We start from the raw sequence: 22,648 nt of genomic DNA, 5'->3' as shown, positions 1-22,648 counted from the left end.
AGAAACGCGCGGGATAGTAATAAGTGACTCGGGGCTACGCCCCGAGTCACTGGCTCCTGCAGCAGAGCTGCAGGAGCCAGTGCCTCGGAGCGTGCCCCGTGTCCCTAATAATAATAAGAAGAAGAAGAAGAAGAAACGCGCGGGATAGTAATAAGTGACTCGGGGCTACGCCCCGAGTCACTGGCTCCTGCAGCTATGAAATAGCTGTAGGAGCCAGTGACTCGGGACGTTGCCCCGTGTCCCTAATAAGAAGAAGAAGAAACGCGCGGGATAGTAATAAGTGACTCGGGGCTACGCCCCGAGTCACTGGCTCCTGCAGCTATTTCATAGCTGTAGGAGCCAGTGACTCGGGACGTTGCCCCGTGTCCCTAATGATTTGATTCTGTTTTTATTTATGTTTTAGAAACTGTCTTAAACCACAACCTGCAGCTTTAATATACTTTATATCTTGATTAATTAATTACATTTCTCTACAGTGTGTAACTCTTTCAGCTCTTTCAAAGGGATAAATGATGAAGGGATAGATTGATTTGATGACTTTGACACTCACTTTTTACATAGACAGTGCTCCCACTGGGCAGCACCACCACATTGGATGAAGGACTCGGTGGTCGTGGTGATTTCACAGTTGCTCCTATGGTGCCGCTGGTCGCCGTAGCGCTGGTGGATGTGCAGGTGGTGCTTGTGTAGGAGTAACATACAACCACTGCAGAGAGGAAATTAAACACGTCATTCAATGCCGTATCTGTTTCAAAACACAGTTGAATGCAAAGTGATGCTGGCCCACCTTCTTTGTTTCCAGTTTCAGCTGGCAACAGAAGGGAGGCGTTCTGATTGGCTGTGGCACTGGCCACAGCATTAGCAGTCACAGTAAAGGCCGTCTGAGGGACCAGCCTTGGCATCAAGGGAACAAGCCGCCGCCCTTCAATGGACCACTCGGACGAGCTGTTAGGCCCTGACATGCTGAAATAGAAGTTCCCAGTCCAGTGGTGAGCATATGAGACACAACCTTACATTAACGGCAGCCTGACAGTGTAAGCTGCTGCACATGACGAATGACACTGCTACATGTTCGGGACAGTTATGCACTTACTGATACGCGATGGTGGTGAGGCGTTCATCGTTGACAGCCCTGCGGACTTCTGCACGATGGCGCTCTGTTGAGATGCTGGGAGGATGGGGGGTGGGCAAAAAGGGTAAAGCATATTTTAAATTGAGGTATGTTTGTGTGCAAAAAGTGCACACAAACATGCAAAACACACGTTTTTCTTCAAGTTTCAGAATATGTTGGAATTAATTACCCAAGGATTTTAGTGAGTTCTCCCAGCAGATCCTTTTTGTCCTTTGTCAGGTCTCCTTGTGCTCGCAGGGCACTAATTACCCCGGCATAAGCCTCCAGCTCTGGGAACCAGAAACACACATCAAACACCAGGCAGCACTGCAGCATCTTGTTCATCCAGTGAGGCAAAACCTTCACTGATCCTTTCCTAATGATGGCTTTTTCTTTTACACAGCTGATACACATGAAGAGCGCTGCATCCAGTGCGTCTATATCCAACCATTCATGTCCAAGCCAACGTTTTATGATCAATGTGACGAGTGAAAGATGGGAGTTCAATCAGATAAACTCAAATATGAATATCTTGGGCTGATTAAGATTTTTTGTCCCAACTTAGTTGTATAAAAGTGTGTAAAAATACTGTTTAGAGTGATGGTCAACAGATATTTATTGTGTATTGCATGACCTTACCCAGTTTCCGGAGAATTCTTTTGCACTCATCCCTGCCCAGGTCGAGGATGGTGGGCCATACCACAGGCATGGCACCAGTTAGCACTGGTTTCTCCAGCTGAATCATGGGCTAAGTGGAGAGCAAACAATAGTGGGAGTTAAGGCGAAGTTTTTGCATAAACCACACTGCTGATGCCTGTACCAGGTGCTGCGCTATGTGTTTACTTTAAAACGCTTCAACCAGAATGAGAAACAGCAGAAAGTCACTCATTCTGATCATGTGAAGCAACATAAGATCCGAAGAATGATGTTAGAAAAGTGGACGTTTACTTATTGAGAAGAAAAATCTGCTTCTCGTTTGTGCAAAATGTTAACTGTGTGCTAAAAACAGGGGTAATGATATACTAAAATTATATCAATATAGTAAACAAATGCTCAATTAAATTTCAATTCTGAGCTATTGACTTTGCCACAACTGAAAGATCATTACTTTCATACAAATACTGCATGAAGACAGCAATAAACCCAGTGTGAGCTCATTCTGTTTTCTAAAGTGGGTTTGGCGACGTATTTTGATGAAGTGTACTCACGGTTAATTGAATGAAATATTCCTTCTAAATGAGCTTTTCTCTCAGAAGAACTGCTGTGAGTATTAACTCTGCTAATGACTCATTCATGCAGTCATTATGCAGCTTTTATGCAAAACGCTGATAAAGGACAAAAGGTGCCTTATTGAGACGCTACGTGTGTGAAGTGAAAAGTTAATTAATGTTTCCGCAGCACGAAGGTTATATTCTTTTTATTATGGCACAATATTTCAGGATTATATTACTGTTTATCTTTGAACTGTCAAATAGAGTTGAGGTGACTTTGGTAAACTGTTACTGAGGAACAAATCAGCTAAATAATTGAACTACAACATGTGCGTTTATGCTCTACACTGCCTTTAAATTAAATGACAGTCATCAAATTATAATTCTCTCTTTGCCCTTTTGTTTCCATATTCAAAGGATATGGCTAGATATCAGGATGTAGACTTTAGACCAAAAGTCCTACTTATTTCTTGAAACACTGGAAATCATGGATATTGAGTGTATATTCATATTCGTCTACATTATAAAGGTTTATTTCAGATTATGTTTTGGTTCAGAAATAAATAAGTTTAAAAGAATGACAGAAATTGGAAATAGCTCATAAAGATACCATCAAGAATCAATAGTCACTTCCTGGGAAAGTAAACAAATCAATGACTGGCCACAACACCTGGGACATAGTTAAAGCATTAGACTGGTGTTATTCTAGATTTCATTAACTATCAACTAATCCCATAATATGAGTAAAACCAACAATATTTTAGTCCATCTATCAATACTTCTCATGTCTGCAGGACTCAGGTCCAAACCAGTTCATTCCTGTTTCAGACCTAAGTCTTTAAAAAGAAACCACTCACAAATATGTTATGTTATATTACATTAGTCAATCTATTACATTACTCTATCAGGAGTAACAGGAATGAATACTGCATTTAATGGCGACTATTTTCAACGGCAGATGACGACATAAAGTGAGTATTTCTGGAAGCACGATGGTGGGTGTAGAATTAACTCAAAATAAAACACTGGCCAAATTCAAGGTAATGAAGGAAGGTGCTGCCTAGTGCAACCGTGTGGCTGATTTTTTGGACAACAAGGGAGCACTAAGGCTCAGAGGAAGAAGCTACGTCAGGCTTAGCTACACAGACAATAGCTGTTAGTAGGATTCTGTGTTGGTTTTGGATGGTAACATAAATACAGCATGTCTCCTTGACTTATACTTTAAAGGGATGATGTCTACCTCTTTTCAGAAAAGCAGCAGTTTAATTTTAGCTTGTTTAATGGCACACGTGAAGCAGCCAAAACGTCTGCTCCGCATATACAGAACAGAATTCCCCAGGGGGGTACAAAGCAAAGCAGGTTTGATATAGCCAGGCTTTGTTTGCGTGAGCTGGCTAAAACCTAAAACCCCAGTCAGAGATAATGGTGGTGGTTATCAACTTTCTTCTCTTCATTAGGCTCTTTATGTGTTCCACAGGTTATTCTAATGGAGAGCTTTAAAGAATATAAAAAATCTTTACAGCAAAAAATGACACTGTTGCTGCAAATAAGGCAAGAGAGGAATGCCGGCAGCAAACTGCTAATGGTGTAATAAAACATAAGCTAATAAGTTTATTTTACCAGTCAGTGCACTCTCAATGTCTCCTGTTTATTTCTAACGTGACAAATGCACACTGGATGGAGCTCTTAATTAAACTTAATACAGCATATCTAAACTTACTCACAGGTCGCCTGATGAAGGATCACTTCTTTTTGGCCAAATCAAACCGAAATTAATTTTACTGATTGAATATCAATTGTGATAAACACCATAACTCATCAACTTTCTAATCACTGTTCTATTGGCTGCAGTGGTCTGTTGTTTCTGGACCTTTCATCATTCTTTTAGTGTATGGTGATATGCAGGTTTACACATATAACGTATTCCCTCATAGCGGATTTAACTCCGACACTGACAGAACCTCCTCCGGATCAGGTCAGCATTAGTTACCATGGAGATGTAGTTAGCCAGGATAAAAAAGAGCCACTGTCGTGACATTCCTCTTTGGACTCAACTGACGTCACTAACCCGTTTCTCTATGTTGCCACATATCTTCATAAAGTATTTCGGGCTGTTTACACTGACCAGTACCGCCCACCACCGGGCATCTCCGTAACTACAAACACTGTGGGCGTACCAGGCCAACCTCACACAAAAGTGGAGTTTTTGCTGAAAGCCAATGCTGCTTCAAGAACGATTTATATGCCGAAAATAACCGAAGGCCCTAAAAATCACAGTCCCGTGTGTTTTTTCTACCAGATTCCGACATTTGAGAACAAGAAAAGAAACATTTTGCTAATGTTTTCTGGGTCAAATTCTGTCAACGGGAAACGGCACATACCATGCATTCATCAAACTGAGCACTGAAATACGCAATAATGCTAAAATAAACTGGTAAAGTGTTCAGAGCAAGGCGTAACACCGTAGCAGGGTGACCCTCCAACAAACATTACATTTCGGTTTAGCGACGAGTAAAAACCTTCGCAGTGGAAGACATTAGCTTAGCTAGTTAGCTAACTAGTCCTATGAGCCAAATCAATGTCTTACCATTCGTTAGCAGTGCAACTTCAAGGCCTTGGAAATTCTGAGATCCAAACAAACATGGTTGACCGTAAGATTTTTAGCTTATCTACCGCATTATGTGGTTCTCCCGAATAAACTGCGCCGAAGAAAACAAAACCTAAATAGCTAAAATAGCCCAAAGATGGACTGGTGTTTATGTTTTCTGCTAACTAGCTGCGGCCGGCCTGGACAGTATAGGGTTTCTTCTTCGTGTGATATACGTGGACACGAGATGCATCTTATTCTCGGTATTTGCAGTGCTGCCACCTACAGGTAGAAGGCTTATGTGGCCAAATCACACACAAAAATGACAAAACAAATAAGATGAGTAATCCAAACATAAATAACTCACATCTTGATTGGAAACTAAACTAATGCCAAAACTGGGACTATACCTACATCAAGCGCATAGGAACAACAACAGCCTTGATATGCTTGTTAGTAGCAGAACACTCTTTGTTTCTTTATTGTTCCTAAATAGATCAGATTCATAGACCTTTTCCAAGGCAAACATTTTCATTTGTTTTTGGGAACCTTTGGTCTATACTATATCTGCTGGATATGTCTGCTGATTCCATCTATTCATGAACTGCTCCTATGTATATTTTTACACTGAAACAATAACGAACACATCTTACGAGATTGTGTGTGCTTTATTCTGTCCTTTTCCTTTTAGTTGACAAAACAGCCAGCAACCTATTTTACCATTTCATATATAAGACCTGCACAGCCAGGAACATAGCAAGGATTTTAAAAACAGTGAGGTCACAAATCCAAATTGTCCCTGCAGGTCCCCACCCCCCTGAGAGATTGTTTACAAGCCACCAACCAAACTTTGCAAAGTAAATCAAATAGTTACGCACCTTATTTGTCATTTTTGTTCAAATATATTTTTATCTCTGTATATTGATGGCTAAATGTTGTTTCACTGCCTTCTCTGCACTTGTTCTTCTTCACAGGTTTTTAAATCTGACGGACAATATCAAAGTATTATTTACATTTATTATCTTTATGTCTAAAAACACTCAAATTTCAAGTTATTTTAAGTCAAGTTATTTTAGTCTAAATGTCAAAATTGACTTTAAATAACCCAACATGTGTAACATGTGAGTAACTGTACAACGTAAAATCCCCTTTAAACCCCAACTTCCCCTAAATATTACCAGGGACATGGGCTCATGGTCAACGCTTTAAAACCTGGAGGTTTCAGATATACCAGATGCACCTGAACGCACCATTGTTGAACATCTCTAAACTGCTTTCATGTGAATTTTTTTGGTAAACAATCTTAATTTGAATTAAGATAAATGTAGTGCAGTGAAAAACAGAATATATCTTTCTGAAACGTAGTGGAGAAAAATTCTAAAGTAGTATATAATGGAAATACTCAAAATTGTACTTACTTGTAGTAGATGAGTAAATGTACTTTGTTGATTTCCATCAATGGCTATGTATGATTTCTATTTTCTGTTACTTCTATGTATGTGCACATATTTCTGCTCCAGCACAACTCAGTGTCAAACATTGTAACTTTTTATTAAAAAAAGGGGAACAATTATAAAGCAGCTAAAATTAGCTCCATCATTAGCATCTTCATCATTAAAGTGATGTACACAGCAACGAATCAATAGTTATAACCTAGTCATCCAGCCTATATTCTAAATGATTCTGAAGTGAACCATTTTGCATCAGAAGTACTTTTACTTTTGTAGATCTGAGTACTCTCTCCACTTTTGGTCGTGTATAATTTCTGCACAAGCCCGTCTTTCATTGCATTGAATATACATGTGAATATATGTATATTCTGATTGTTTAAAGGTTATCTGTTGCATACAGCATGTAACATCCAGCTGCACAATAATCGTGAGTAAAATCAAAATAAAATCGCAACGTCAGTTTTTAAATGTGACAGTTTAGCCAAGTACGAGGAGCTCCTGAACGCAACGGGATGGAAGGTGGGTTTTTCTCCTCTTTTTACTCTTTTGGGGAGGGGGCAAAGCATTTCCTTTTTCCATTTGCATCACACTGTGGAGCAAAAAAAAAACCAAGTCTTCCGTGCAAATGAGTGCGGATTAAAGCGATCAGACCTGGAAGAGGATGCCGCAGAAACTGCTCCCAGACCAGCAGCGAATGGACGGACACAAGAGCACAGAACTCATTTTGGATTTTGCAGCCAGAGTTTGACGTAATTCTTCCCGGGACATCAGGAATAGCCTGGAGTGTCATCATGGAAGTATTTCCCAAGGAAGAATAGAGATTTCCTCAAACTGGACGTGGAGGTAATGTGAGAAAGTTGTGAAAAACATCCCAAAGCAAGCTGAGAGCAGTGGCTGAGTTGTCGGTTTTCCAGATGTCTGTGCTGATGCAGACAGCGGCTGCTTAATGAAACACTCACACCCCAGAGAAAAAAGCTGCACTTTTCTTCATTTAATGCAACTTTCTGGATCTCAGCCTCCATCTGCGTCGCTGCTCATGAATATATGAGCAATTTGGGATCTTATAGCAAACAATCCCATTAGAATAACGGAGTTTTAAAGTCTCTGCAGGATTGAACGACGCGTCGACGGTTCTGGATATGGACGGACACCGAGGAGATGAGATAAAGGAGCCGTTTTAATCAAGAAGAGCCAGACATTATCCTGAAAATGTTATTTGGGTGAAGTCCTCGGAAACTCGGAAGAGAAGCTCAATGAGTGGCACACAGTCAACTCTCACTGACAGGTAGGCTAAATGCTCTTTCTCCTAACCTGCACTTCCTTTGCAGTCTGATGACAACACGTTTATCAAGTTTAAATGGTTTTCTGAAGCGGTTTATGAATGGAAGGAATTAACTGCATCGCGCCAAACCTCATTATAAAATCTCCAAATTTAAGGTTATCTTAGTTGTTGGAAACGTACATAAGGAGCAGAGCGTAGTGTAATACATTTTATCGTTTAGTTTGATGTTCTGGTGAATTCGGCGACGAAATGTTTCAACAAACAAGAGCAGAGTTTCTTTAAAGTATCAGTTTTTAGAAACTGGTTTGCCCTCCTCACGCCGCATTGTGGTGGGAGACGCCTGTGGAATCTGTCAGGAATATGTTTTTTAAAGTTGAGTTTTAGTCAAAGTAAAGGCTTTTGATCTACTACATGCACGCCGAACTGGATTCAGGTCTTTGGTTATTGTTGTGAGCTCTTAAGTGATCTTCTAACTTTTATGTCTATCTGGTAAAATCAGCTCAAGTCAAAAATCTACTGATTTCTCAACGGAGGTCGTGAAAGTGTTCCCTCCATTTAAACCAAGACGCAACATAACGGGGCTCGGTTTTTCCTTATTTACTGGTGAATGTGGTTGGTCTGGAGCGTTGATGACACGCTCCCCTCCCCAGCCAGCAGGGGGCATGTTCCTGGAATGAGTCCTTCTTTACTTGTGGCCCCTAGAAGGTCACCTTAAAGTTGTGGCTCCTTGGCATTTTTCTCTTCGTGACCTCCAAGACAGCTTGCTGAAGTGCACAGATCTGCCCTCTGGCAAATGTTTTGTCCCAGATACCTGAGTCTGAGACAATTTCCTTGTTGTCTGGCTTGACTGAAGGTGGATTGATTGAAACATCTCTGTGTAAACATGGCCTTCAGTATTTATACAGTGAAATATTTTGCAGGAGGCTCCTAAAGTTCCCATGGAGGGATCTATGGGGGTTTAGCAGACCTTTGAATACCTCCACTGCCATCACAATCACATTCTCTTATCTGTGATTGCAACTGGTTGCAGACAAACTAAAGTTAAAAGTCACGTTACCCTGTGCACGTCAATACAAATTTGATTATATGATCATACAGCTTCCCCTTCATTGATTAGAGCAAACACAGGCTGTCATATGGAAAAATAAGTCTTACAGCTCTGGAGTGTGGCGCCAACCTGAAACAGAAGAAGAAACATGTGAGGTGAATTGTTTTTGGAAAAGGTTAATGGCTGACTTTGAGCTTTTCAGACTCCACCGTTCATAAGTCACTTGTGTATTTTTACACTCAGTAATCAGGAGTTTCCTCTGAGGAAACGCCAAAACAAAGGCACACATGACTGCCTCGGAAAGTCAAACAAAGTCATTTGTTTCTTGACCTTCAGCCTGCAGAGAGGACCGAGCCGCTCGTCTGCTTTTTACAAGAATGGACCTCTTTTATGTAGTTTCGATTCTCTGTAGTGTTTCCATCACAAATTCCCCATCAGGACCATATAAAGTCTAAAATCCTGACGGACTGTGGAAGTGGAAAATCATGAAAAGCAAAGCACCAGCTAGAGTTTCTAAAATGAAACAGAAGTTACAGCTTAAAGGAACAGTTCAGCATTCGGTGAAGTACACTTATTTGCGCTCTTTGTGAGACTGAGATGAGAAGATCTGCATCAGTCTCATGTCTGAGCTGATGTCAGGACTCAGTTAGCCTAGCATAGCATAAAGACTGGAAGCAGGAGGAAACAGCTAGCCTGCCTCTCGCCCGGGTTTAGAATATGCCTGCCTGAAGCCCAACTGGTCTCGTTTGTTTTGTTCTTGCACAGATAGCAATCTGGAAACTGTGATATTAGAAGTTCTTGTCATCTGATTGGCCACCCCAGGTGCCACTCCACTGTCCTAAACTGTGATTGGCTTGCCACGTGGTCAGAGGCAGGATCTTTGTCTGAGCCGCCTGTTTGATGAGTAAACCGGACTTTTCATTTATATAATATTCTAAAACTTAATGAAAGCTTGCAGATGAAACTGTTTTACTGTTCCACTGCAGCACATTCTGTGTGAGATGTGTTTTGCAGAACATGCAGATGGATGATATGACAATATAGATCTGAGTTACAAAAACTCCTCTGTAAAACTTTATTTTTGTTTTCAGTTATTATCTCAAGGGGAATTAAAGGTGTGAACCACCTGTTCTGGAATAAATAGTTCCTTCTGTTACAGCATTTACATTTCATGGTTTTGCATCTCCTCATGTTGATCATATGGTGTTATGTATAGAAACTGATGGGTAGTAGTTGTTGCTACGTAATGCCTTTTTCGCTCACACTGACAGCATAGCTATTATAGAGGTCAACCTCTTTGCACCCTACCCAGAGTTGTTTGCTCTATTTGTTATTATTGTACACATTCACCTCCCATGCAAAGTGTATTTTCAGTTGACAGTATACTATAAAATGAGAATTAAGTGGGTGGGTACTGCAATATTTGGTCCACTCTGGGTTATTTACTGTGTGGACAAAACTGTTCCTGTGAATGTGGAATGTCTTGGAATTTCTTTTTGAGGACTTAAAGAATAAAGTGTGGCAGCCGTTGAATCACTCCTTTAAAATTCCCGCCGTAGTTGACTCCTGGTGACCTTTTATTAATTAAGCATCCACATATCGAAGTCTGACAAGAACAGGAGCATTCACACACGATGAGTCGCCCTTTATTTCCCTGCTGATGCTGAGCTCCGCTCAAAGGATCGTTGTGTAGGCCAGAAAACTGATCATAGAGCTTGTTTGTGAGGAAATTTGCTGCATAATAGAAAGTACATGAAACCAGTACAACTGCTCGAGGCGCTGGTCCAGCATGATCCCTCAGAGCAGCTTCAGGAGCCGCGAGCCCTCGTGCCTCGTTTGAAGGCATCGACATTTGCTGTGTTTCTGTCCAGTGGTGCCTCAGCGCTTACTGAGTGTAGAAACTGGATGGCATTAAAGCCAGAATGACTCTATGAAAGCTGTTTATTACTGAACTGTGGCCTAAAATATGTAAAACATGCTGCAAAAAGCTCAAATTTAGAGAATGTAATTGTTGTTTTAAAGTGAAATTTCACGCAGCGCATTATATCATCTTGGGATTAGTTAGGATGAGTTTTAGTAATTTTTTTTAGTTTTAGTTTTTTATGAGTGCGGATAAGTAAGATGTCAACCTGTGGGGAACACCTGAGCTCACACTTCTTCAGGTGAAGAACATCACATCAACATTAAAATTTCAGTCGGTGCAAGACTTTGTTTTATGACCAAAGTTCCTGCAAAATTATTGACACTCCTCTCAGGTGTACTTTGTTTTTTTTGCTATTTAGCAAATATTAGCATGCAAACATGCTAAACAAAGATGGGGGTCATGGTAAACGTTGTCTTTATTTGTATAGCACATCAAACATGACACCATATAACGTGTGCACAGTCGATCCATGAAATAAGAATTGATGTTTTCTGCCTGCACAAACCACACAGGTGAACCATGTTAAAGGATAACTTTAGTTTTTTACAACCTGGACCTTATTTGTAGCATTAAATACGACCATTTACTCACCCAGACAACTTTGGTGGCATTTGGAGTCGTTTTGGAAAAATTAGCCCCAGAGGAGCGGCGCGTATATCCGTGTAATGCGAGTACTCGGGGCATCCATGTGCAGCCTCAATCGCATAATCTGCGGCGAAACTCGTTCATATTCCAATATTTAGTTATGATATGCTGGTGCTATTCCCCTCTGAGCCCGTGGTGGCATGTTATCAACATCCGGCGTCTCTAGACAACTACCTCTGACGTGGATGATGTCATTACCGAACGCCGCGCTGCGAGCAGCCAGCCACAACACGGCTGACTCTGCGGCGGTCGGCTACGAATACGCAATAACGAACCATAGCTGTGCCAAACTACAGCTAAACTAGCCGACCGCCGGCTCAGAGGGGAATAGCAGCAGCATATCATAACAAAATATTGGAATATGAACGAGTTTCGCCGCAGATTATGCGTTATTTAGAGGCTGCGCATGGATGCCCCGAGTACTCGCATTATACGGATATACGCACCGCTCCTCTGGGGCTAATTTCTTCAAAACGACTCCAAATGCCACCAAAGTTGTCTGGGTGAGTAAATGGTCGCATTTAATGCTACAAATAAGGTCCAGGTTGTAAAAAAACTAAAGTTATCCTTTAACATGGGAAATGTGACACTGATCACTTCCTGTATCAATTGGTTCTTTTATTGATGACACTGATCATGTACACTCTGAACCCTGATTCCTAAAACGTCTGGCCTCCGCGTGAAACAAATAAAAACAGGACTGATCTTTTACAATCAAACTGTGTTTACCATCAACAGTTTCCTGAAGTGTTCCTGAGTCCAGGTGAACCTCGCTCCATCCTCGCTGTGAACCACTGAGCCTTTCAATCATGATACTATCACCTGTTACCAACCAACCTGTTTACCTGTGTTTTTGGAGCGTTCCACATCTTTCCCAGTCTTTAGTTGCTCCTGTCCTGAACTGGTTTGAAACCCGTGGCTGCAGTTTGCACTGTGAATGTTTTGATTGAGACACAGCTCAGAACAAGGTTTTACTTGCAAATTAGCAGACGCGGTACGTCTCTGAGGCTCATCCTTGCTTCAGTGTTAGAGAAGGAGACTCGCTGTTTGTCCTGCAGGAACCTGCTTTTGTGACGAGGTGATTTAGTTTCATTATCTCATCAACACACCGTCTGTGGATTTCGGAGGTTATTACCGAAGCCTGATCTACAAAAAAAAAAATGGGTTCAGTTGCTCGGCAACATTTGTGCCAGCTCCAGCAGTGGTTAGGTCACTTCCTGGATGTTGTTCAAGGGTTTCTCAGTGAGAAGAATTCGGCCTGAGCAGCCTGCTTGGTTTCTCCCAACGATTCTGATATTTTACTGTGTGGATGTGACGACCCCCAGCATGGGACATGTTCTCCTGTCTGCCCAGCCTCCAGGGAAAGACCAATCAGACTTCTTATATTATTATATACATACTATTGTTATTTCTGTCATTGTATGCATATTATTATATACATCAAATACCATCATATAGTAATATAGTATCATACATGTACATATTCTATTATTATTATATACATATTATTGTTATTATGTATATAAGCTATCATATATTAATATATGCATATAGCATCATACATATGATGTGTGTATATATATATATATATATATATATATATTCAGATTTCTATTGTATTTATTTAATGTTTACACAGCAACATGACTGAAAACAGACCCAACAAACACAAACAGAAAGACAATGTGACAAACAGGTTACTCAATCTTATTTAGGAGAGAAAACAAAAGCAGTTAGAAAAATGGAACAAACTGATCACAGATCATCAGAGTTTATAGACGAACTCTCTGGATCAACCGTGATTGGACTGCCCTGGATTTACCTGGATTGACGTTACTTGCCGTAGTTGTGTGTTTTTTCTGTGCAGGGATCAGCACGACTTTTCAGGTGTGCTCACTTTTAGTTTCACCTCCAAATAAATGATCTTGTTAAACTGCTCCCCTGTGGACATATTTTTTAGTGATGTCCTGTGTTCTAAGGCCTGAGCAGCTGCTTTTTGTTGTGTTTTCTTATATTTTTGCAGCGATTGGCAGGTTGTGTGCAGGTTTGAACTTCACTCTCAAGCTCTTTTTTTACTCTTCACACAACTGCTCCTCTTACTTTTCGTGTGAGCAGCTTAGAGCAACACTATCACCGTTTGTTTGATTCGTTGTGTGAAGACGACAAAGACACAGGAACACATTTACTGGGGCTTTGAGTCTCAGACACATGTGGTGTATTTATCTCCTCATGCATATCCATTTAATGGAAAATCATGCAAATAATAGGAGGAGACGTGGAAGCAGAGGTTGAATATGTTTTGCTGTGTTTACTGGAGCCATGCACTTTGCAACAGTTTTGAATGGAAACTGATCAGCTTTGAAAACAGCAGATGGGTTTTACAGGAACCACAGAAGGAAAACAGGCCTAAATAACTAAAAACTGATTCCAAACAAACACATCTGATTACTTCTTGCTTCCCATGAATGTTTGTTTTCTGAGCCTGGGGCCAGTTTCACAAAGCTTGCGAGCACTGCTTGCATGCGGATGATGAACTGTGGTAGCATCCTGTTTCACAGATGATTGTCAGCTGAGAGATTATTTTGTCATTTCTGTGCTGCTCTTGCTTGTGCATGCATGGGCTGGAAGAAGTGCACTTGGTTTAAATGTAAATGTAAATGTAACATGTAAAAGTTAATGCAAGAGGATCTTCTTTCTTTCTTATGCTGCATATCACAGCTGGCATCTTCCATATTTGTGGACATCTCAGATAAATTCTTTTTTTTTTTACTTATATTTTATTGATTTTCTCATTTAAACAACACAACACATATAGAACATAGTGTCAGTAAAATTACTTTCAGTCTTCATACTGTTTTTATAGACAGTCCATTTTTCCCATCTGCTCTCGCATAATGATTGTTGCAGTTTTATGATATGTGTGAGTCTCTCCATAACGTGTATCTCGTCAATAATCTCCATCCAGTTCCTCCAAGTAGGGGGGTCTTCTTTATACCATTTCCTTGTGATGGCTTTCTTGGAAGCTGCCAGTAAAATCTTAATCAGATACCAGTCTCTGTCTTGGATGTTTTCTTGAGTTACATTCCCCAAGTATAGTACAATGCATGTTTTAGGCAGCTCATAGCCCAATATCTTTTCCATCTCCTTCCACACATCATTCCAGTATCTTGTTATTTTGGTACAATGCCAAAAAATATGTGTGTGACCCACATTCTGTTCCCCACACAGTCTCCAGCAGAGTTGTTGTACAGGTGATCGTCCCTTTTTCATTTTTGGTGTGATGAAAAATCTCACAATGTTTTTCCAGCAAAATTCTTTCCATATTCTGGAATAACTAGTTGTTTGCTGTGTTTTCAATATATTATAACACATCTCGTCAGTTATTACTTCCATTAATTCTTTCTCCCACTTATCTCTTATGTACAAAGTTGTAGTGTTTTTATTTGCTACCATACCCTGGTACAATTCGGATATCACTCTTCTAAATTTGTTCTTGTGTGCATTACATAGAGTCACAATCACTTTATTTGGTTCACCTGGGAGGTCTGGCTTTATTTCTTTATTAAAATAGTCTCTGACTTGTAAATACATGTAAAAATCTTGATGTTCTAATCCATATTCCCTTCTTAATTTAGGAAAGCTTTTGATTTATCTTTTTTCAGTTACTGTATTAGTTAGTGTATCTAATATATTCAGGCCTCTATTTGCCCATTGTTTAAATTTCTGATTCAGAGTCCCTGGCTTGAAATTAGTGTCATAGGCCATCCAATTCAAACCTTTTTTGGACAATTCAAACCCCCCCCCCCCCCCCCCCCCCCCCCCCCCCCCCCCCACATCTTTAGAACATCTCAGATAAATTCTGTGATCAGAGTGTGTGTAGAAGTCAGTCCCAGGATCAGTTCTGCAGCTGACTGTGTGATGAGCTGCTGCCGTAGTGAATCAGGGGTTAAATGCATTTAAATGTGGCCCACAGAGTTCTTGTAGAGAAATCAGGGAGGCGGTGGGGTGCAGCCAGGAGGAGGTTTCTCAGCCCGTCTTTGAGTGTGGTCATCCCGAGCAGGTGAGACGACACAGCTATGATTCATTCAGCCATTTTCAAACCATCAGACAATTTGAATAATGACTCTCCCTCCCACAGAGGGCTTCCTCTCAGCCGCCCTGTTCAGTTTAAATATGACTAAAGCTGCCACACTCATTAATTTGAATTTACTTGTTTGCTCTGGGCAGCGGGCCGCGGAGCAGCTCTTTTGCTCTTTGTCACACAGTTTTGCTGATCTGTGTGTTTTCCCGCCCGCCGACCTCCCACCTTCCCTCTCTCCACCCTCTGACGGGAAGTGGTGACATCACTGTTAAACAATGTCTGTCGGGCCCAACAGGCCACTGGCCCTTCCTGACCGCCACTGCCGTGCATCAGCGCAGGATGGCTACCAACCAGCCCGCTGTCATGCTACTGCATATACAGTACAATATAACACGCCGGGATCAGCAGTATTTCACTGCAGCTGTATCACTGCTGGAGGCTTCTTAGATAATGGCATATAGTTTACTGTGATGAATGATTGTAGTGTTTTTCACCATTAACGCCCATGAAGAGTTTAAATTCTACACGTCGCAGCCTGACATTTGTTTTGCTTCTTCATTGCTTCCAGTGTGCAGAATAAAAGACGCGAAAACGCTCTAATTAAAGTCACGTTAGGGAACGAAGCAGCCATATAATTAAAAACACTGGATTGCGTCTGTCAGTGCAGCGTGATTTTGAAGAACTCGTCTCAGCATCCAAACAGAATGTAAACATGCTCATTTTAACACTTTCATATGAATTATTTGAGTTAAAATCAAACATTTTAATGTAAAACGTACATTTACATATGAACTGATGTGTGCAACTGACATGCACATTTGCTGACAGCAGTCCACCAGGGCTGTGTATGTATGTATCCTATCCTGTATGTATTCATTCACCCATTCACACACACTCACTCACACACCAATGGCAGCCAGTTACCGCGTAAACTGCCTCAATTTTTGTTTAACGAAAGATCATCTGACGACAGAGGACGACACATAATGCTGATCTGTATGATCAGCATTATTAATGAACAACTAAACACTCTTATTTTGAAGAAATCCACAGACGAGAGACTGTGAGTGCTTAATCTCTTCAAATTACAATCCCAAATGAGATTTATTCACCAGCAGAGACAGTTTTGTATTTCCACTGTCTGTCTCTGGCCGTCAGGAAGAATTAAACATAATTAATTAACAATTCACACACCACAGAAAGTTGATCATGATTGCCGTGGCTTTGTCTTTAATGGAGTGACTGTTGTTTTACATAATTTCTCTCTGTGCATTATGATTGATCTCCTTTGCTGTCTCATATCTATTGAAAAGTCTGAATTGGCAAACCACCGAACGGGAGTTGTTGTCTGGAATGAAATGTGAGCACGTACAAAAAAATGCTTGAATTGTTTTGTCTAGATTGATTTAGATAGTTATCACTAAAGACAAATAAAGCTTTATCATGACAAATGACCAAAGAGCCGGCAGGTCAGAGAACATATGCTGCGCAGTGAGCCGTCTTATTCATGCCGCACCGCAACGATTACAGTTATTTACTGATGAATGTTTCCAACTTTAAACTGTCTCTGAAGGGTTTGCTGTCAGGGTTTCTGCTGCATAATGAACTCACAGTGTTTACATTAGATTATTCTGGGATGGATCAGCCCACGGAAAGGTGCTCCAAGGGGACAGAGCCTCCAAGCTATCAATAGAATCATGATTTATGAGCCAGAGGAGCTTATTAATCAATCATGTGGTCAGGGAAAGTATTGGAAATTAAATGTATATTTATAATATGTATAATTACAAATGGTTCTGTATGCCACTGATATGATCTTTATCAATCAGCTGGTGTAAGGATTTAAGTTTTCACAACATTGCTTCTATTGTACAAACAGTATTAAAGCCTTAATTAGACCATTATGGGAGTTTGCGAGCTTATATTGAATTTGGATGTTTGTGGTGATGCAGTGGTGGGAGCCAAGTGACGTCAGAGGGATCGTGAGTCATTAATGGAACAGACGTGAAAATATTCGCTCTGGAAAGCTTATTGTTTACTTAAAGGTCGGGTGAATCGATCCCATGGACAAACATCGTGTGTTTATCTAAAGCCTGATATATCTTATTCCTCTGTGCCACAGAGTGTGACCAATTAAAAAGTTAACTGAGTAAAGGGGAAAGTGGTCAAGAGATTTGAATGTGGTTTAAACAGAAATTAAAGATGCCATTTTAATTACATGTTCTTATATCCTCCTGTTAGTTCATTACAAACATATGAAATTCATTTTGCTTGATTCTCATCTTGGCTGTATTTGTTTAATTTATTTAATCGGTGTGTCCCACAGAACTGCTGTTGCAATTATTTCTTATGGTTTAATAACGGTGCATTGATTCAGAACAACCAAAAACTACGTCAGCTGACTTGGAAAAGTTAAATTGTTGAGTATAACGATGATAACGTCTGTATTGTAATGTCCGTATAAATCAACTGGGCCAGCTGAGTCATGTTTCTGTTCTGCGCTGCTCACGGTTACTTATGTACATTATGTGTACTTGACTCAAACAATGAGCACTGATCTATGTGGATCTGAAAGCAGTAAATCAGAACGTGAAGGCACACATCTCGTTCTCTCTGCATTCATAATGAACGCTGAGATCTATGTGGACTTTCAGCCTCCTGGGCTCTTGTCTCTGGGCCTCTGGAGCCGAGTCCTTTGCCGTTATCACCCCAGAGGAATTGTCTGGTATTTTTGGCATCTGAGAGGCGAGTAGATTGCTGCATGTTTTTCTGTCCTCCTTTGATAACTGCGCAGTAAGGAAGTAAAGAAAGTCTGAACAAATTAGCCAGCGGACCTGTATCCCAGCCGAGTGAGCCTAATGCAATAATTAAATTAATGATCCCCTTTTATCGCGGTGCCAGTTAATTTTTCACATGGACGTGAACACTTTCCCTTTTGTAAACCTGGATTGGTGAACTTTTGAACCAGATTTTAAGGACCTCGTCAGAGGCGGGCCATATCACTGCGCTGCTGGTAACTTGGCAAGCTGTCTTGACATTTAGGAACGTTCTAGCTGGATTCTTCATCCGGCCCGGGAGATTTATTGAACATTATCAGCCAACAATAGCTTCTCACATATACATATACAGGACACCGGTATTGCCATGTATGTCGGCTGGTAAGTTACAAGAAATCTCCATCTCCTCACAAAAAGAAGAAGTGACAATGTTTTATATCCAAAGGTCAGAGGTCAACTTCACTGTGACATCATAATGTTCTGAAAAAGCACTTTTCTGGCCATTATTCAACACCGTAACTCAGGAACAGAGGGGGAAATTCTGACCATATCTGACATTTGGTCAGATACTGGAAGGGTGACACTAATCTGGAGCATCCAGAGATCTTCTTGTAGTCCACCTCGAGCCCATTGGTTCTACTGATACTGAATGTAAGATAGTTAGCCGGGCATGCTAACGAAGGGACCTTAGAGGAGATAAACACACTGTTAAATAACCTACAGCCCCATGAACTTTAGCAAACACTCAGTTATGAATATCTATCTTCTTAACCTTTTAATTTTGGGGTCACTTCCTTTAGTAAATTCATAGTTCTATCAGTTCTTGTGATAAAGGAACGTGCTTCCAGGTGTCTCGGTACAGTAGTGTTATCTGCCAAAGTTGAACGTTATCACCTGATCCGAATCAAAGAAGTTAAACCTCTGAAGTTTTTCTTCCTGATCGTGCCTTCAGTGGGCCTGTCTGAAGCAAAAGGCTTAGCTGCCACCCACTGAGCAGGATGTAATCTGTCCTTGTCTCGCCATATCTTATCAACTGCTGATCTCCTCCGGCCACAGCAAGGAGGATCCCGAAGTGGGCCTTCCCGTCTCAGAGAAAAGACAAGGTTACAACATGATTTCACCTTTTTTTTGTCTGTAGTTGTGACAGTCTTGTGGTGTCCAGGAGAAGAATGTGTTTCATCTATTTCCTCAGTTTACAGGAGAAATCTGGATCTGATATCCCGGGATTTAATTTGCCATCTTTTCTCTGCACCACAAGGTTAGTTTGGACAGGACTGTTCTCACACTCTGGCAGCTGAGTGGAAACGGCCTCGGCCCGGTCCTCCGTCTTCCCTCAAGACACTTGTGCGCCTCCTCCTTCCCGTCTCCCTCCTCTGTTTCTTTCCCAGCCTTCTCCCTCTTTCAGGAAACTGGAGCCGAGCCAAAAACCCTCGTCTCCGTTTCCGGGAATCTGTCCCACAAAGCCACAGTATAGTAAGTTGGCTCTGACGTGGGAGCCATTGTTAAAAGCCCAGGGCCCCCATTATCCAAGGGAGGAACAGCAGCACAAACAAAAGCCCTCTTGCGGAATGAGTAGGAGGAGCTGTAGGGGGGACATGGAGAGGGGAACCTCTGCTATTAATACATGAACTACCACCATCAGGGCCACCTCCCATGAGGGTTATCCATTTTAAATCAGTTAAACCCATACCAAGAAAGATGGAGTACATGGAGCCTGTTTTTATTGTCATTTCATTCAAAATTAGACATGAGCAGTTTTGTTTTTCCACTTCAATGATGTGGACGTGATTGGAGAAGACTACACTGGTCGTCTGTGGGAAGGCGTGGCTTTTAATGGCTAACTACACGCCGTATGAGTGGCAAAACAAGGTTGTTGTCCACACGAGGAAAGACCTGAGCGCATATTTTCAAGCTGTCGTTTGCTTAATGAAGCTTGAAAAGTGTGCGTTACAGCCCACCTCTGTTTGGGTTCTTTGGCATGAAGGTGAAGACCTTCTGCTGGGCTTAATCCAGCTTTACTCAACCTCTGCTCATGTTATCGTCATGCACGTATTTAGCAGCTTTGTTCAGGCCTCTGCAGCACGTCTGACTCCTCAGACATCTAAATATCCGTCCATTCAGTATGAAGCAATGGCAGACAGCTTTTTTAGCTTAGCATAAAGTGTAGCGGCCCACTTGGAATTAACACGCAAGACGCAGAGAGCTTCGACTGGTGTTCTTTTAATTCTCTCCTCTTCTCACCACTGGCTTTCGACACATTCTGTCACCTTATGACATCGTGAAAACTATGAAAACAGACGAAAATACAAATGCCGTGGTGTTATATTTCAGAAAATAATGCAGAAATCATGTTCACATTTTAACTTAATAAACAATCATTTTTAGTAAACTCAAATCATGAATTTTACATGAAATGATCCGTTTTTAGACAGTAATGAATTACAGCTCATATGTAAATAAAAATAATGACAAATTCTCTTGTTTTAAATCAATGAAACACTCGTTTCACAAGGAATACACCATTCGTCTCATCATTCATCCTTCTGCTTTCCAAGAGCGGTAACACTCCTTACACAAGATATATAAAACACACAAAAAACACGAAGCGAACCACAATAAAACAACTTTCTACAAGCTCCAACACAGCATACATGTAGTAAATAGTTCGTCTGCATGTTTTACCAGCTCTGGAGCAACGTGTGCATGTCGTTTTCTGAGACGGGAGCAAGAACCCTGGCTTCCGCAAAACAAAGTACAAATGGCGCTCTTCAAAATAAAAGCACAAAAATAAAGTGGCAGGACTAAATATCATAAACAAAATTCACTTCCATTTACATAAAGACTGGGAACAGGGAAACAATTACCACCTGAAAACAAATGTGAATGCACTTCCTTCCTCATAAAACATTCATAAAGCAAGTTTTAAAAAATGTTTTAAACTGGCACTAACTGTCAGTTACAGTGAGATAATGTAAAACCTTCATCGTACTCATCCAAACTGTTTTAGAGCTCGTGGTCAGAAACTCCACAGCTTCCATTAAAGCCTCTAAAGTTTTTTGTTTAGTCTGATATCTCATTTGTTTTGTTGCGCCTGTCACGTGGGAACAACTTCAAACCTTCATCTTTTGAAGCGTGTAACACAGGATAGCTGTGATTGACCAGCTTCACTGCGAGCAGGGCTATAATCAACCAGAAGAAGTGAAAACATCTGTCTGGGAGTGCCAGCTGCTTCCTCACAGTCAAACTATCCAGCAAACCTTCTGTCTCTGCGGTTGCAGCCGGTCTGACATTTGCAATATATTATCATACGCAGACATTACTAAGACTCACTGTGCCTGACACTGTCTACACTGTGAGTTTATACATGCATATTAGCATTGTGTACAATATATTGTGTGTTTATGTCTCCTTTTTTGCCTTAAAGATACACTCCCTGATATTGTTCTAACACCCAATGATGGCTCTAGATTCACTGTTGCATTTCAAAATTTCAGCATTGAGCCTGAAAGTAATTTGGGGATTTTTGGAAAACTTTATTAAACTGAAATGAATTTAATTAAATGTTAAGTGCATTTATTTATTTTGTGTCCTCACTTTGCTATATGTCCTCTAGGCCCCCAAGCATTCTCAACAAGGACCCCACAGACAAGAAACCCAAAAATGAGAAATCCTCTGGCTCTCTCAAACATGAGTTTGACCCCACAGGTAAGAGACGGAAGCAGGTTTATTTCTGCTCTATGATATTACTTCCTGAGTTTTCGATGATTTGATTGTTTCTTTAATTGCTTTTTTTTAATTTGCTGCTGCATTTCTTCTGTAAAGTGCTTCAAAATCTGAATATGTTAGCCTTTTATTTTACCAACAAAATTGAGTAATTGGCAGATTAATCCGTGATGAAAATAATTAGCAGTTGCCAGTCGAACTGAATTGCAGCTTTGAGCTCAATGAGAAAACTTGGATATAAAAGTCTGATTCTTATGTAACCTTAAATTAAGTCGTCTGTCATCTCTCTCTTCATGTTTTCATCTGACAAACATTTGCTTTAAACCAGGCATCTCAAACCGGTTCCATAAAGGGCCGCGTGGCTGCAGGTTTTCATTCCAACCAAGGAGGAACACACCAGGCTGGAATCAATTAATCAGCTGATCTCAGTCTTCAGCTGACAACTAAGTGATCCCTTGATGTTGATTGGTTGGCCTGATGTGCTCCTCCTGGGTTGGAATGAAAACCTGCAGCCACGCGGCCCTTTATGGAACCGGTTTGAGATGCCTGCTTTAAACTTTCAAATACAAATGGCCCCATAGTGTCTGCCACAGGTGTGAAGTTCAGAGCAGAGTGCGGTCGCAGGCAGAAACAAGCGGTTAAAGGCGGTTTCCTGGGTTTCAGGCTTGACATTAATCCTTCCTGCCCTTTGCTTCACCCTGAAGTCTTGAGGCTCCTTCATGGAGTCCAGAAGACAACCAATTATCCGCTCAGGAGAAGGAAAAGGAAAACCAGGAAACCCACCGATAGTGAGTCAATAAACCAGCTC

General features: G+C 41.0%; 2 protein-coding genes across 8 annotated transcripts in view; one reads left to right on the top strand and one right to left on the bottom strand.

Annotated features, from left to right (window-relative positions):
* Positions 1-5,103, bottom strand: part of emsy (EMSY transcriptional repressor, BRCA2 interacting) — a 36,389-nt gene extending 31,286 nt beyond the window's left edge. For all 4 annotated transcript variants that reach the window (XM_041952970.1, XM_041952969.1, XM_041952968.1 and 1 more), the window contains exons 1-6: positions 4,910-5,103; positions 1,751-1,859; positions 1,302-1,401; positions 1,094-1,168; positions 788-963; positions 551-706 (exon numbers count right to left, since the gene is read on the bottom strand). In XM_041952970.1, coding sequence (XP_041808904.1) covers positions 551-706; positions 788-963; positions 1,094-1,168; positions 1,302-1,401; positions 1,751-1,859; positions 4,910-4,912 — 619 coding nt within the window. In that variant the 5' untranslated portion in view covers positions 4,913-5,103. The remainder of the gene's footprint in view (positions 1-550; positions 707-787; positions 964-1,093; positions 1,169-1,301; positions 1,402-1,750; positions 1,860-4,909) is intronic.
* A 1,920-nt stretch (positions 5,104-7,023) lies between these two features.
* LOC121617046 (rho guanine nucleotide exchange factor 12-like) overlaps positions 7,024-22,648 on the top strand; it is a 37,368-nt gene continuing 21,743 nt past the window's right edge. For all 4 annotated transcript variants that reach the window (XM_041952037.1, XM_041952038.1, XM_041952035.1 and 1 more), the window contains exons 1-2: positions 7,024-7,645; positions 21,731-21,822. In XM_041952037.1, the coding sequence (XP_041807971.1) occupies positions 7,614-7,645; positions 21,731-21,822 (124 nt within the window). In that variant the 5' untranslated portion in view covers positions 7,024-7,613. The remainder of the gene's footprint in view (positions 7,646-21,730; positions 21,823-22,648) is intronic.

The sequence above is a fragment of the Chelmon rostratus genome, chromosome 14, assembly GCF_017976325.1.
Source record: "Chelmon rostratus isolate fCheRos1 chromosome 14, fCheRos1.pri, whole genome shotgun sequence".
NCBI classification, from domain to species: Eukaryota; Metazoa; Chordata; class Actinopteri; order Chaetodontiformes; family Chaetodontidae; genus Chelmon; species Chelmon rostratus.
The sequence above is the reverse complement of the archived record's forward strand: the minus strand, read 5'-3'. Positions and strand labels throughout refer to the sequence as shown.